Genomic DNA, 16776 nt, shown 5'->3' with positions numbered 1-16776 from the left:
CCTTTGTAGCGATATTCACGTTTTAGAATTAAAAAAGTGACTAATTTTGTTTTGCTTTTATCATACCTTCTAGACAAGTTTTATTTATATTATTATTTTTTATGTATGTCTTTCAAATCAAAATACTTTTGCCGTTCACCTCTAATTATTTTTGCCAAATTTTTTCAATTTTTTTTTTTGATGAATGTAATTCAATACCACTGTATCACGTGCGTGTGTATTGCTTAAATCACGTGAAGTGTATATTTTCAAATGCGATTCATTGAAATATTATTGTCAACAAAAATGTTCTTAGTAGTCCTTTTTAGAATTATTCAACGAATTTTCATATAATATCTCAGTTTTTTGTTTTTATTTTCGGGCCAAATATACGTAAAAGACGTTTATTAATGCCAAATTGTGCAACACACGAAAAGAGTAGAATTCTACGCGATGCGCATGTACTCAATATAACATATTAAAAAAACTGTATTAATATGCTATTGCTTTTAATGTTTATGGGTTTCATAATAATGCTGCCATTATTGCTGCTATCGTATCAAATGTTTGTGGCTTAAGTAGTAAGAGAAAGCAAAAAATTGCTTGAGTGATATTATATTCGATATTGGCTCCAAAAAGAGCTATTTGAGGCTTATACATGATTTAAAAGAAAATTCGCTCGCTTAAAAATATACATGTATATAAAGTTTACAACTACGAATCACAAAATCAAAAAATTAATCGATACCGAAACTACCTCTAGAGAGGTGAATCTACTCGAAAAAAAAATGTCCACATATTTGGTTTCACATATTATTTTACTCGACATAAGTGATACACGGAAGGTGACTACGTTTCGGGCCGATCCATTCCGGCTAACTTAAAACTATCAATGGCGGAATCAAATGTCTGGATATGATATTCTCTGGGACAATGGAAAATAAGTGCATGAGAGACTAAAAGATTAACACTATATTTGGCAGTTTCGATAAATATATTTGAATTAGACGAATAAATGTGCTTGAATAAAAAGATCAACCGATGGATTAAGTTGGTGGTGCGTTGTCTTCACTCTTTCTTTTTTTTTTTATTCAGCTTCGTATTCATTTGATAATAAATCAGGTATATTGATAAGATTAACATACAGTTTCAAGTGGAGCCTTTGTATGGGCAGTAAATGAGTTATTCGTAAATGTATTATTGGTGACTGATTCTCCGATCGACGGTAAGCCCTGCGATGAACTTGAATGTTGTGGTCCATTTGTGGTGTTGACTGTATTTCGTCCCACTTTCGAACACCAAAAACGTTTGATCGTCATCAGCACCTAAACGAATTCCATTTAATCTCGTTATAAGACTGACACTTTTCACAATAATACGCTCGCAATGACATGCGAATGAAATTATTTTAACGAAATGAATTGGTCAATTTCCGATGATAAAATGAATTTATCTCGATTTTATTTACCTGAGGCTGACATCCCACAACAATGAATATAAAGACACCGTGGAGTGCATTTATCAAATCAGGAAAAATCCAAAATGCATGACGATTACCATCCAATGTTACATGTATCCAACTTAGTAAGTCAAAGATCCAGCTCACACCCATGACAACGACCAATTTGATGCATACACGACCCAAGGCAGCTCTAGTTTTTTTTTTTTAAGTGTTGTTTTAAATAGAAATGCGCATAAATTAATTACTGGCCATTTTAAGGGAAATGAATGTCGCTTATCATTTGACTTTATGTGTGCAAGAGTTATATAATACAATTTGCATTTGAAAGTGGTTTGTTTCTCTTTTTTATTGTATGTGAGTGGTTCTTACCGTTCCGATGTCGATTTAACTTCATCACGTTTCCACAATCCACAGGTTAGTTGTCGTGCGGTCGATGCAAAGAGCAATAAATTTACGAATAGCAAGAAACCAACCGGTCCATAGAAATATGCCAGCAATTCTTTGTCACCTAATAAAACAAAAGTAAGAATAAAATATAAAAAAAAAAAAACGAAGTGGAAACAGAACGCAAATTGATTAGGAAAGCATTCCAAAGCATGAAACACGGAACAAGTTTTGCGATCTCAAAGGATTTCTCAATCAGTATGTAATGTTTCTGTAGAACATGAACTGGCAACATCATCAACGACGGCGGCGGCGGTGAAACAAAACAAAAATGGAAAAATAACTGAATGGTCGCACTTTTATCGAATAAAACTTACTGTTCTTACATGGCAATATCATGTTACATAAATTCATCGACTCTTTTTTTTCCTCTCTCTCTATCTCTTGCCGCATTAGAGCGTAGACAATAAATTTGCTTTGTGCATGATCTTTATTGATGTTCAGCGACATTAAGAACTGTCGTTTCGAACTACAACGTCATTTACAATATTGTTGTCGAGTGTGCTTGAAACCGCATCAACCAAAACGACTTTCGTGCATAGCGGTAAAATTTTAAGTTTTTTTTTTTAAGAATAAAAAAAGACTCATAATAATAATCAAAAGCACTACATTTCATTGGCGCATTTTTATTATTTGAAATGCGATTTCATCTTTTCTTAGGATTTTATGAACAATTTTAAAATATTTTATGCTAATTTCGGTTTTCGCTTATTCATTTAAGTTCATTCTTTTACGTTTCCATTGCCAACCAAATAAATGCTAACGGAATATCAAGTCGTAATTTAAACATGCAAACCGAGTTATTTCAAATAGATAAATTCAACAATAAAAACAGAACCAAACGACTTGGGCTTGAACGCATTATCCAATGAACACTCATCAGTCATAATTACCCTAGCGTAGTAATCAAGTTTTAGATGCTCGATCGTTGTTGTTTTTTTTTTCTACACGGTTCCCGTTCGTTTCATTGATTATATTGGGCAGTAAACATAAGCGTATTCAATGAGTTCTATCTGTTTGCGGGAACCAAAACTATTTTCCATCGGTATGCAATGTTTACAAAAATTATTATAAGAATAAACAACAATTGAAATCAAGCAGATGAATATATTCTTATTCTCTTTTTTTTCAACATTAAATTGTGTGGTGTCTGTTTTTTTCACTTATTTCAAGAACCTAATTCCACACTTATGAGCTCAGCGAGTGAACTAATCGAAAAACGCCCATATCGCAGTTTTGTCTCTATTCTACAAATAATTATGGGATACTCATTCTTCGTATGTAAATTGACTGACGATTTCAACAATATTCGATCGTTCGATAAATTGCGCTGTCTTTAAACTGACTTTTGAAGAAAAAAAAATCGTCAAAAATTTATTATTTACTTATTGTATAGAGTTGGTGGTTAAATGGCGAAATATAAGGTTGTTGCTGCCTTTGCTCTTTAAATGTAGTGATCAATTTGTGTGGGCTTTGGTTCAACGTCTCTATTTTGCTTCTTTCTTCCTCCCTCTCGCTCTCTTTGCCTTTATCTCTCTATTTATCTTATTCTCTCTCTCAAACTCCCTCCCTATGTTCTTGCTTCGTGTCAACACTCATTTATCATTTAAATATCGAGCTCCACCGAATTTGGTTACCTAAGTTTATTGTGTGCAAATTAAGTTGAATTTGAAAAAGAATCTTACTCAAAAATCGTTTATTTCCCGTATTATAAATTAATTTGGATGACAATTTCAGTTGTATTCGGTAAAAATGCTTGAAACTTAATAAAAATGTTGCGTATACGAAATTGTTCATGCATATAATTTTAAGAAAACCATTGCCACACATACGTCCTCAGCAGGGGTCCGAGGGATCAGATTACCCCCCCACTGACGAAGTGTTACCCCTTAAAAAATTTCGAAGAATTCTTTCAATTTGCTAGGGATTTTGGCCAAAAAAGTGAAGCCCTTTTTTTTGCTCAACAACTTTAGAAATGGAAGAAAATATTTGAAATTGCTAGGGTTTTTCGCGAGAAATTCATCCGATTTGCTAGGGATTTTTGCAAAAAAAGTGAAGAGCAAAAAAAAAAAAGAAAAAAGTACATTTTTGCAAAACACACGTCATTTTTCGCAAAATACACTTTACTTTTTGACTTACCCCTCTCGATTTTTTTCTTCTTCTTTTTTCTCGACACCCCCCTTAAATTTTTCCCTTGCGAAAAAATGCGAGTCGTATGATTTGCAAAAATTTTAAATCCAGAACGTCAATAAATCCTAATGCCAAATTTGGTGTGTATAACTTGTTCGACTGGAAACAATGTATTAATTTTTTTTATTCACATCTATACAAAGTATAGCATGCCATGCAACAACAACAAAATTAATTCAATACGACCATAGTTTTTGAATACTTTATGACTAAATTTAATAACAATGAAATAACAAGTTTGTGTCACGAAACAAGTATAGTAAAAATGAGTAGACAAAAAACAAAACAATTGAAGTTTTAAATGCGAATTACTTACCATCAAAACCGCATCGTGTTTGTCCGAATCGTGGTCGTAAGAAGTCGCCATTCGGTAAATTGTCCAAAATGATGGCAATTGTCATTATTAACAGCGGGCAGCCCCATGAATAAACTTGATAAATACGTAATCGCACCATTTCTTGCACCTTTTCCAATGTTGAAGGTCGAAAATCACTGCAAAAATGATAATTGACAATTTAATTTAAATAATCTCGTGATAAAAACCAGAAAACTCATCAAAATATTTCTCAACATTTTTAAAGCAGAAAAATGTTTCTAATATGTTCTTAACGACTTTTCTGGAATGGTCGTTCATCATTCGGTTCGACATTACATGCTCTATGAATCTAAACGATCTAGAAGTATCGAACATTTATCAAAAATCATCGTCGGTTGGCAGAATTAATTTAATCAAATGGAAACACAAATCGACGAAGCATCAAATATTGCTGAAGTATCAGTTGAACTAGTGATGATGTTTCGTTTAATTAGTAGATCATGATGAGGTTATACCATAAATAGAAAGAGAGAGAAAAAAACCACACCGATGACTGATATATGAATAAAGTGTGGAATATTTCACGTCAAGCACTTTTTGATGGTTAATTTTGTGTGTCCTCATGTTCGTTTGAAGATCATCATTAATGACCACTCGTATGAGCGACTCAAATTAAACCGGCTCGAAATATGGAATCTGCAATGTGAATGTCAATAACCGTCAAAGTATTCTCTATGTGCGTTTCTCTCTCTCTCTCTCTTTCTCTCTCTCTCTCTCTCTCTCTCTCTCTCCCTTTCTTGATGTGTGTCTTTCTTGAGTTGGTTTGTTTATTTTATAACCGAAGCCTCTTGAATTCCACGAGAGGTAGCTTATTAAAAAAACCAGGCGAGTCTGTTATTTAAATTGTTTAAATAATCTTCGCCAGTCATAATTTGGAAACCAAACTGAGAATAAACAAAGATCACATTTTTGTGATCTATGAAAATAGAAACAGCGCTCTTTTCCATATATTGTGAATGTGATAAATATGCATATTGATTCACTACATCTTCATCGCGCCCACTTCAATAGATGTAGAATATGTGTGACTTTGACTTTCGAAATCTTGATTTTCTTCGAGAATATTTTAATCGAAGCGATTATTTATTTTCACAATAACCCATAAACGTTATCTCTCACGGCTGGAGTCATTTGTTTTGATAGCAGCTGCAGATAGCGACAATATCAGTATATATTTCTATTGATATGATGAGATTTTATTGACAATTTCCAATGTCAATGTATTGGATATGTTTGAATGTCGGACGCATGTAAAACATCATCACATACGACTATGTTAAGTTATCAGTGGAAATGTAGCCAGTATCGATATGACGACAGTTCATTAACTTATGATGTTTGTTTAACGGCTCACGTTCCGATTTACAGAAGCACACAACTCTTAACACGGAAATGAATTGAATCGATTTTAATAAACAATTTCACTCGTCGCCATCAAATCCAATATTTGTTAGTGTTTTATCTTAACTCTACATTTAAATGGAATATTCACACAACAAATGAAACTGATTTGTGTCACTCACAGTGAAAATTATACACATTCTACATAGATTTCTTTCTTCGTTTCAAACAAATCGTTTATGAACAACCAGATTTTCTGTTCTATACATTCAATTCATATTGATTGTGATGGAAAAAACATAATTTATTGAGAAAGAGAGTGAGAGACAGAAAGAGAATGAAAAAAAAACTATCAACCGACCAACTTATCGATACATAACATGAATCTCTAACGCTCACTCTCCAAGCAAATGAAAAGTTCTGTGAAAAAAAAAATGTTGCATTTATTGCGCGAAGAAAACAGAATCGTATTCGAGTTCATTGAATGTGTGTATTATAATGCGAAACTAAATGCATTCAATCCAGACATTCTTTTTCCTTTCTATTGATCATCACCATAAAAACTGAATGGCAAACCAACTAATGGCCGAAGAAGATAAATATACATCCATACATATGCGCGCGCGCTAGGCTTGTGTTTAGAATAAGGAAATAAAACGCTAGAGATTTGAAATGGTTATTGCCGACCTTGGACGCAATATAACATGCACTTCTTTCTTTCTTTAAAGAAGATGAATGCTTATAAAAATGGAAATGCTCGGCTAGAAGAATGCAATGCGCACATCATTTATGGCAAACAAATGTTTCAGCACGATTGTAAACGGATTCAAGTTGCGCTAGTGTCGATGCATGTGTGTCTAAAATCTCATTTAATTGGCATTTTAAAATGTTTCAGTGCACATTTTTACAGCAACATTTATATACATGTATATACGTATAAAATTTGCAATTAGTTTTGTTTACGAACAAGTGAACGGAGATGATTGCGCATTGCAACACATTTACAAATTATTTCACAAAAAAAACTTCTTCACGTGAATATAAAATTTTCAAAAAAAATCAAGGATTTTACAAATAATTATTCTATTGAAATTGTACATAGAGAATTTTTTCCCATGGATTATTACGAATAATAACATGTATGTGTGAATTGAAAGAGAGAAAGGGGAGAGAGAGAGGTTGGTAAAACAAATAAGCAAATGAGAAAAAGACTTTTATCTGAATGTGCAAATTTTAACTTGAATGCGATAATTCCCGATCGCATAAATGGCAACCATGTTATTGCCATGAAGAGATAAAAAAAGAAATCAATTGCCTCTTTTTTCGATTTGATTTGATTCAATGAAATCATTGTAGTTGACATTCGGTTTTAAACCACAATTTTGTTTTGTCGCACTTTCTACATGCATATGGAATGAATTTCAGAGTGAAATGCAGTTGGGAATGCGGTGCTATATTCGAGTATTAATTATTTTGTCTCGAGCAAGTTGCCTATAAATGATAATACATTAAAAGACGCGCTTGGAATGATTCCAAAAGCCAATTGCACTAAAAATAGCATTTCTCTCTCTCTCTCTCTCTTCTCTCTATATCTATTCAAACGCGACTAGAGAAATGCAACCCAGAGAAAGAAACATCATTTCTACAGACTATTTAGAGTCACTGGTTTTTGCATAGAAATCGATGATTACGCGATTCTTTTTTTCTGCTTCTTTCAGACATTTGGCATGCTCATCGATCCGGTTCTCTCACTTTCCAGCTACATTAACATTAATTAAATTCATATCACACCAACATTGGATTTCCGATTATAACCAACTGTTTTGTTGGCAACAAAAGCATATTCATTGTTCCGTGTTTGCTATCGGATGTTTTCACACCGTACGAAAAATAATAATATACAACTAGTGCATGACAATGGAATTATACGCAAATATTCATATTGCATTTCTTCACGTGTTCAACACTCTGTGTTTGTTGTTTGACCAAAATAAACAGCATGTAATTAAATAACGCGCAATCATATATGACGTGAATGTAGCTTAATACCAAATCTAAACAAAAAGTGACTAATGAACACTCGTTTCAAGAATTTGATTACTATTGTCTATTTGTCTTTGTATTATGACGATATTTCATCGAATTTCTGATTTCGTAACACATGATCAAATCGATTCCAAAAATGACTGAATCTATTTAAAAGTGGCATGTTACTTACCGAAAAGTCCACCATATATTTATGCACATGCTTGAAAGCCAGAAGAACGCGACGAGATAGCAGAAGTGTACGCTTATTGCTGAAAGTAGAAAGAAAAATAAAACAAAAGAACATTGGTATTAGAAGGTAGAAATATGTGTGTTTGGAGATTGGATTTGAGTAAATTTAGATTTTGTAAAGTCACTTATTCACTTCAACTAAAAGATCGTCTTTATAATTGCATAACCCAGTTGGATTAAAACTTTTTAAACAAATCAAATTGTATTTCATTGTATATAAGCGAAATTGCATGTTTTGAAGCAAACGAGCCCGAACCATTTTGCATTTACAATGAAAATCAATTATCTTATAAGCAAATGTGCCTCGATAAATGTTCTAGTTATGTATTTATAATCATTAGGTTTATGCTGGATAAACAGATGTCTGTATATTAATATTTGAAATAACAGCATTGCTCGGTAGATATTTTCAATGGTATTTCCGTATTTTGTAGAAAGAATTTTCGGTTGAATGTGCCAGAATTCAGCATGAGATGTATGTTTTGAAAGCGGTTTTACAAGTACCCATCAATCAAAATACATAATGATTAGAATGAAATGTGCATAGTCCTAAGCAATCATTTTTCATATATTGTCCGGACAACCTTGAATCCTGATGAATCGAATGTCAGCACATTGAAATTCAAATTTTTAAGTTAGAAAATATGCTCGATTTCGTTTTACGACTTCTGAAAAGTGTATTTTTGTTTTTTACTGCAATAACGTACGATCTCTTTGCAATAATTTCGACAAACATATGGTTCCAATTAAACCAAACAACTGCAAAAGATTCTATATGATCTTTTCGTCGTTTCGTTTTCTTTTCTCCTCTCTATGAATTGTAATTGACAGTTAATTCGAGTAAAGTTTGAAGCATGAAACGATTATTGTTAAAATGGAGCGTTTTTTTTTTATTATCGCTTTAACCCAAGAGAAAAGAAAGACCGACGGCAAAATGTGTGTCAGCAAAATGCTTTCAATGCCCGAATCTCGCTTCTTTTCGGTATTTTCTTTTTTTGAATGAAATTGAATTAGCACTGATTTCTATTCCAATTGAAATGACCTTAATACGCAACCAAAGTTCATCAACTAAAAGCATTCCGCTCCATTCAATTGTCGGCTTTAGATTTTGTCTGTATTCACTCTTTTTTTTCTCGTTCGAATTATGGTGTCAATTAATTTTATATTTTGGTGTATTACCACTGAAAAATGGTTAAGAAGATGTAAGACATCAAGTAAAAATACTCTAGAATGGAGCAATGCTTTGTGGAAAATGTACAAAAGAAACCATGGATGAATAAAAGCCAGAAATACTGATGTGGTATTCATTAATTTCATTCATTTACCGGCCCGGCTTAGAGGCTTTGATATGATGGAGAAAACGTCAATTTTATCTGAACAACCGAAATTAAAATTTCCAAATCTCATTACTCCGATTAGAAGTGTTTCGTTCGAATGGAAACACCTAGCATTTCATTGTTTCGGCATTTGAGCGTTTTAATTAGGAACTTAATTTGGAAATGGTATGGTATTCAATGTTGAACGGAAAAACTAGAACAACGTACAGTTTCTTGAAAAAAAAAAAAACGATTTTTTCAATCGGTCCCGTTACATGTGCGAAAATGTGTTATAGAATATGGTAAGGTTTTTGGCAAGGTTGTAAACGCTTCAAAAACTACAGAAACGAAAAATAATTCAGTCATGCACATAAACGCCTAATGTGCATATCGAACTTTAAATCGTTCATTCACAATGAAATAATCTTTCTTTTCGCTTCAAGAATTTCAACATGAAGACCGGGAGAGAGAAAGAAAGAGGTAGAGAGGTAAAGAAAGATTTTCAATGCAGATGTGTTTCAAGAATAGAATATCACTGTTTGGCGATAAAAGCTGACACGTTAATTTAGCCGCTGGTATTAGATACATCGTACTAATGATGATACAGCTATTACATGGCATGTGATTCCATCTTTGAATTCTCTGCACCATATCGAGTTGGCGGAAAATCCTTCACTGTTAATTAATTTATATGTATATCAATCGAGAATCTCATTGTTGTTTCAAAACACACTATTGAAACTGTCTACAATGTAATTTCTCTAGTGTTCTCCGTGTAAATGACCGTTTTCAAACAACCGATGATGATAATCGCACGAATAAAAAAAAAACAAACAAACAAATTTCGTCATCGGTTTACCGTTTCATCGGTGTGATACTAGTCAAATATGGGCAATATGTTGCGTAGGTAACATCGGGTTGACATTGCTCATGGATTTTTCCAATTCGTTTTGCATTAATATGCGTCGCATACATGGAATTTTAATTGATTCTGTCGTCAGCATGGCAATTACGAATGCAGAAAACACTACACAAAGTACCGCTTCGTGGTCGACTATTTTTGCAAACGAAATATAAAAAAAATGCCGAGAATTATTCCATCTTGTCACTCTTAGTGAATCGCAAAAATAAAACGCACCGGCAAAAATACTAACTGACGTTGTTGACACGAATTCAGATTAGGTTTTCGCAATTGAAAAATGTACAAAACGACGACAACGATGACGAAAAAAAAACTGATTACGAACAAGCACGTAAAAAATGTTACTATACTTTTAATATATGTGAATTCTATCGTCACTTTGGAATTTATTGAATATGCCGAGACAGTGTGCCTTGCCTAGATTCGTCGAATGAAAGGCTTTCGATACGATTCATATATATTCAGAAAGTTATGGCAGAGCATGCTATTTATGGATTATTGTTTGGTATTAATTTTTTATTTTGAGAATTTTATTTTATTTTTTCGTGTATCGCTATTCGTCCACACGATTAAATGAACACAACAGAGTGATAGTTCGCATATTCTGAATTGTCGCGCAGTTTGATCTAAATTCAACGTGTTTCGAATAGAAATGAATGCAGACATACCTCACTTTTTTTCGTTGAGATGATATAATTATGTATGATTTTTTCTTTCACATTCAATGTGTCTCTGGCACTTTTTGTTTGATGCTGCCATTTTCGAAGCTACTGTGTGTGTGTGAAGAGAGTGAGCCGACAAAATGAAAAGAAGAATGGAATGCTCCTTCTTTTGTGCTTGTTTGAAAATTTATTTCACTAATTCTTTGATTCTATTCTCGTGCACACAAGCCAATTCGGTACGTATGTTCGACTGGAGGAGGCTTGAACATCGCCAAAGTAAGACCACGCACGAATAACGTTACGTTCGACTGACAGCAATTAATGCAATGCTGGTTTTATTTCAATTTTTTTTTCGTTCGTTTGTTCTCTTTTCGCATTTCATTATTTTTCCATCTTGGAGTGTGTTTTTCTTCGTTATTTAGTGTGAATTAACATCGGAATGTTGAATCGAAACGAAAGAGAGTCAATATATTCACATATGCTGCCAGTAATGTGAAGAATTGTACTCATAAAGAGAAAAATCAACCGTTAGCAATGGAATTTTTACAATTGCAATTTTATATGGCAGACTTTTCAGCAAACGTTCCCATTCATTTACCGTATTGAATTTGTGCGAGAATACAAAAAAATCGTATAAATAAATAACAATACAAATAATCGCACACTCAGAGAGAGAGAGAGAGAGAGAGAGAGAGAGAGATACACAATCGCTTTAGTTTTCAACAGAACTTCTTTTATTTCGTCGTCGAACAACTGAATTTCCGAAATAAAAATATTCGATGAATTTCAAAATTTCATCATTTTTGTGCGTGGAAAGAATGATTTATACATTGGTATTTTCCGATATAAAAAAATTCCCATATTACTTCACAATTTTCATATGAAAGACTACTTAACACCAAATAAGATTAAAATACAGAGCCCATCAGTCTGGAGGTGTATCTTCTCCATTTGAATAACAAGAAACACGAATTTTACCGTTCTTTCGTTCGTATGATTGATAGACGCATGTGTGTACGAGTGGACAGACGACCGTATGTTTGGTTTCGGTCGTTTCGATTGATCATCTTCGTGGTGCTACCGCTAAAGAAGTATCGAAGAATGTAAAATCAAATAATAAAAACCAGAACGAATAAAAATTGATATAGGTTAGTATTCCGTCTAATATCTAATTCGTATGCATCAAACAATCGACATGTAATGATATGAAATTAAATCATGCGTTCGTCACGCATCACTTAATCGGCTTTGTTTTCTTTTCCTCTCATATTTCAATGAATCCCATGTGGATAAAACAGCAACAACATTTTCAGTCAATTATTTTAGCAGCTTTTGTGTGTTTTTGCTAATCTGATTTTTTTTTGAGTTCCGTGTTTCAAGAAGCCAATCATTAGAGTCAGTCAGACAAAACCAATTGATATAATTACATTTCGAAATATTTCTTCCCCCAAAAAAAGTGAAAGAAGAAGAAAAAACGCATTGAGTCACATATAAATACTGACGCATAAACATTTTGGAAATTGTGTATTCAGATGTTGTTTTTGAGTTCAAACAGAATAATTATTACGATTTTTTCAAGGCAAACGTAAGCATACGTAAGATATGTCATGCGCTTTATTCATTTGTTTAATGTCAACATTTCATATTAGTTTTTTTTGACCACATGACTTGTCACACATATGTGTGAAGAAAACAATAATACCATATAAAATCCAGACATCAACTGGAAATCATGCAAATGTTGTGTTCGGTGTTCGTATTGTTTATATGAGCGGTCCGGAGTTGATATGAAATGTTTGCTATAATATGCTGAAAGAAGCTGTTTGGCCTGCAAGTGGCATTGTTCATACAAAAAATGAGACACTTGTTTTTTTTGTCACCGCACAACAACAACAACAAATTGCGTTATATAAAGTTCAAAAATAGCTTATGACTCAACACAATTGATTATGAAAATACAATGATTTAACGCATATTCCGAAATGACCCATTTTCATTTACACAAATGAAACGCACGACGATGTCATTTGCATGTCATTTTGGAAAATTGTTAAATGCTTACTTACCTATCGAAATGCATTCGGTGCTCTTAACCTTGATTGCGTTTCCGGATAGTTGAACAATGGCGAGGAGTATGTCACCGACTATTAAACAAACAATGTAATAAGTTTGACATCGCCAATGCAAGACGTGATGGTTTGTTGGCAGTAGAAATCCAGTTGCGAGTGTTGCGATCAAAAATACAACTGATATTAATAGCGCACAGCCAATTATGTTCAGTGCCAATCTCGATTCCCCCTGAAAATACAATTTTTTTTCCATTACATTGTGCTATTGTATTTGTTTCACTTTCAAATATAAAAAAAAAATTCCAGCTATAAATGGAAATAAGTAATCTTCTGTTTTTTGCATTGAATCGAGAAAAAAAAAATGATTCAATTGATTTGGTAAATTTTAATTGTCTCACCTTTCCCGATTTATCAGAGGTCGGTAGATATTCTATGCACGTGAAAACGTGCACATTTGCCGTGCCAGTGTCATTGAAATGTTCCAAACAGTATTGGTTAGATTGGAAGGTACCCTCGGACAATGTCAAATTGCCGCTGCTGTCATCAAACGTAGATTCATTGAATTTCCCGATTATAGCATATGGATTGTTATTGCTATTTTTGCTGCACTGCGGAAAACCGTAATATTGATATTCAATCGGATTTGTTGAATTTTCTATTAATTTCCGTTCAATAATTTCATGTTCGTCCCGGGGTGTCACACACCCAATATCATTCTGATACACTTGTTTTTCTAAACAACATTTACGAACTTTCGTTCGATTGACTAAATCGGTTTGGTTGACTAAATCGGCATTATGTGATTTTGGGCCGCACACAAGTGCCACATCTTTGTCGACACAAAAATGCTCACTTCCAATGACTGCGCCGCGATCGGCAAGATAAAGAGTGCCGTTGGAAAAAAGTGCCATCGTATGTGCACCATTTATCAATTCAGGTGATTGACAACGGGGGCGAAATGATTCATTTACTTTAAAAAAACGTGGCGCTTCACCATGCGGTCTAAAGTAATCAGTTTTTGCAATTAAATATATCACTGGCCACCACTCATTTGTACCGCCAAACGAACACTCTTTATTTTGCTCCAATTGTTCGCCAACGCGGCAACATTTATTTACATAGACTGGTGACGGAGTTTTGGCCGCGTCGATAGTGCCAAATAACGGCCAAACGACAAGCCCGAATATAATCACAAATAATGACATTGTTTTCGTTTTTTTAACTGTCACTGATGAAACACCGTGAAATGAACTGGCAAAATTGCTTTCATTGTACACCTGTCGCATGATTACCATGTTTAGTCACACTAATTTTCATACGTGTCTTCCTTTGATCACAAAATATTTTGCGCTTGATTGAGAAAAAAGAATAAATCGTTTTCACCTAGTTCTTAAATCGTCCTACATTGTTTGCTTTCTTCTTTTTCGTCTGCACAGAAACTTCAAAGTCCAAATAGAAGGTTATTACCTCTTTTTTTTTTGCTCTAGTAGTTGCTCTTTCAGTGACTTTGGAAAGTTTTGTGTGTTTTGTCGCTTCGGTTGAAAAACGTAATAATCGGTTGAAAATTCAGCTAAAATGTGGTTTATTTCACTTCACTTTTTACGTTGTTCTCATTTACGTTATGATCTTTTGAATCCATTGTGTGATCTCTACTGGAAAAATACACCTGTGCGAACGATGTTTGTTGCATTCGCAAGACAATCACTTTATTTTATTTTATTATTTTTTTTTTTTTTGTATATTTTTTGTATACTTTAATGGAAAAGAAATTTCAATCATTCATTATAAACACATAAATTTTGTGTTTTGCAATTTAGCTACGTTCGCATACACGATGCGAAGCTTAAGTACACCGTGAACACAACGAGATTAAAAAGAAAGTTCAATTTGTGCAGTTTCTTTTCCGTTCGTGTACATTTTGTTTTGTTAATAAACAATTTCACAATGATTGTATTTGCTAAACCGGATTTCGTAGTCACACACCGATCTAAAGAAACGCACAATAAAAAAAATGGGCTGGCTAATTTTACCAATTGTGTATGATGTGACAGTGTGTGCCCAATTATATATGTCATAAAAAAACTCTTGATGATTATTCACAATTCCATAGATAAACAAGAAAAAGACGATCGTCGTCAATTTGAGCTACTGATGCAAAATGATATAAATATATTTTCGACGTGATCATTCAAACACAAACATTGAATTCATTCTATAAAAACACTTCAGCGAGACGAAAGAGCGAGATAGAAACAAAAATTGTCAATAAAAATTGAAACTTTCAAACAAAATGTTCGTTTTTTGGAACAAAACACGATTTATCATTGATAGAGAGCGATGCAAAAGACGTGTGCGCGCTCCACATTTGAACGCTTATAACCAAACCAACTCGCCGATTGCCGAAGAGCAACTGAATATGAATGCTTTAAATGTTATTGGCTATGATGATGGTTGTGTCGTTTCAATCACGTATATATTTTTTGCTCTGTACGGTCACAGGTTCCAGTTTCTTTCTTCCCTTTGCATTGCATTCTATAGTTCGCAGCATTTCACATACACACAGACATACACTGCTTAGTTGTACTTCGGTTGAGCGTTTATACTACAAACGTGGCGCTGGTGTGAGTTGAGCTTGTTGTGGAGTGTTCGAGCAGAGCATGTATGTTGAGGAAACAGCAGTTATAGCAGCAACAGAAACAGCAACAGCAACACCGACCGTCGCATATTTGCAGACTATTGTTGCGATTGTGTTGGAGTGTTGAACTGAAGTATGTGTGAGCCATTGTTATTATTGCTTTTGCTCGTTCATTCGCTATCATATATTAATTTCGGTTGTTGTTGTAGTTGCTATTGTTTTTGTTCGTTGCCATAGACTTTTCTGTATTTTGTTTACATTTGACAGCCGTGTTAAGCATGTGTTGCCTTTATTCAGTGAACGCTCTGTGTCCAAAAGCATTGTGCCATGCATATACAATGCTCATTGAACGCAATTGTTTCGAGATTCACTCTTTCCAATAACGATTTCTCCGTATGCAATTTTAAAACACTCGAATAGGTAAAACAATCTTCTCTAGAGATGCATTTTAACCGATGATATGAGTGCGATGTTTGATTGTGTATTTGTGCGTCTGTGAGAGTTGGAGAGGTAAGACGTACTTAAAACTGACTCGAACTCTTCAAAACTATAACAGACACGATTTGCAGATGAGATGCAACCACAACAACAGCATGCAGCATTCACAATTTTGACTTTACCATATGCACTTGTGAGTAAAGAGCCTTCAATTTCTAGTGTTACAATATATTTCAAATGAAAATCCATTCACTTTTTTTCTCTTCACAGATACTATTACCATGTTTACGGTATTTTCATCATCGAAATGATCTTCTTTTCTGCTTTACGGACATTAGCCGCACAGTATTGTCCGCTCATTGAAAATATGTTCAGTGTTCACTGTGTGCAATCATTGGAGCGTATTAAAACCAAAAGACTGGAAATTTAATGTACGTCTTGGAACTTCAACCGCATTCAATATTTTTTTTTAGAAATATTTCAACAATGATACCCATTTAACAACAACACATATCAAAAACGGAATTAAATTTTTTTCTATGGAATAGTCTAAGTGATGTGTCACTTCATTAAATTGAAAAAATGTCATAAATTACATTCCATTCAATGCATGATATACTAGGGTGGCCCAAAAAAAAAAAAGTATTTAATTTTTAACATTCCAG

General features: G+C 33.7%; 1 protein-coding gene across 2 annotated transcripts; it reads right to left on the bottom strand.

The window, feature by feature from the left end:
* Positions 1 to 1057: 1057 nt before the first annotated feature.
* LOC116338111 (probable G-protein coupled receptor Mth-like 1) lies at positions 1058 to 15430 on the bottom strand. 2 transcript variants are annotated; one of them, XM_031763183.1, is made up of 8 exons: positions 14506 to 15430; positions 13437 to 14388; positions 13036 to 13267; positions 8011 to 8089; positions 4392 to 4567; positions 1811 to 1949; positions 1448 to 1631; positions 1058 to 1304 (listed from the first exon to the last, which is right to left on the bottom strand). In XM_031763183.1, the coding sequence occupies exons 2-8, from the start codon at positions 14331 to 14333 to the stop codon at positions 1116 to 1118; spliced, it is 1896 nt and encodes a 631-aa protein (XP_031619043.1). In that variant the 5' UTR covers positions 14334 to 14388; positions 14506 to 15430; the 3' UTR covers positions 1058 to 1115. The 2 variants fall into 2 exon arrangements, with proteins under 2 accessions (XP_031619043.1, XP_031619042.1); XM_031763182.1 differs by having other exon boundaries at positions 13437 to 15430.
* Positions 15431 to 16776: the final 1346 nt, after the last annotated feature.

Source organism: Contarinia nasturtii, unplaced genomic scaffold (assembly GCF_009176525.2).
Source record: "Contarinia nasturtii isolate CC-2019 unplaced genomic scaffold, AAFC_CNas_1.1 Cnas_scaffold_350, whole genome shotgun sequence".
NCBI lineage: Eukaryota > Metazoa > Arthropoda > Insecta > Diptera > Cecidomyiidae > Contarinia > Contarinia nasturtii.
This window is presented reverse-complemented; position numbering and strand designations above follow the sequence as displayed.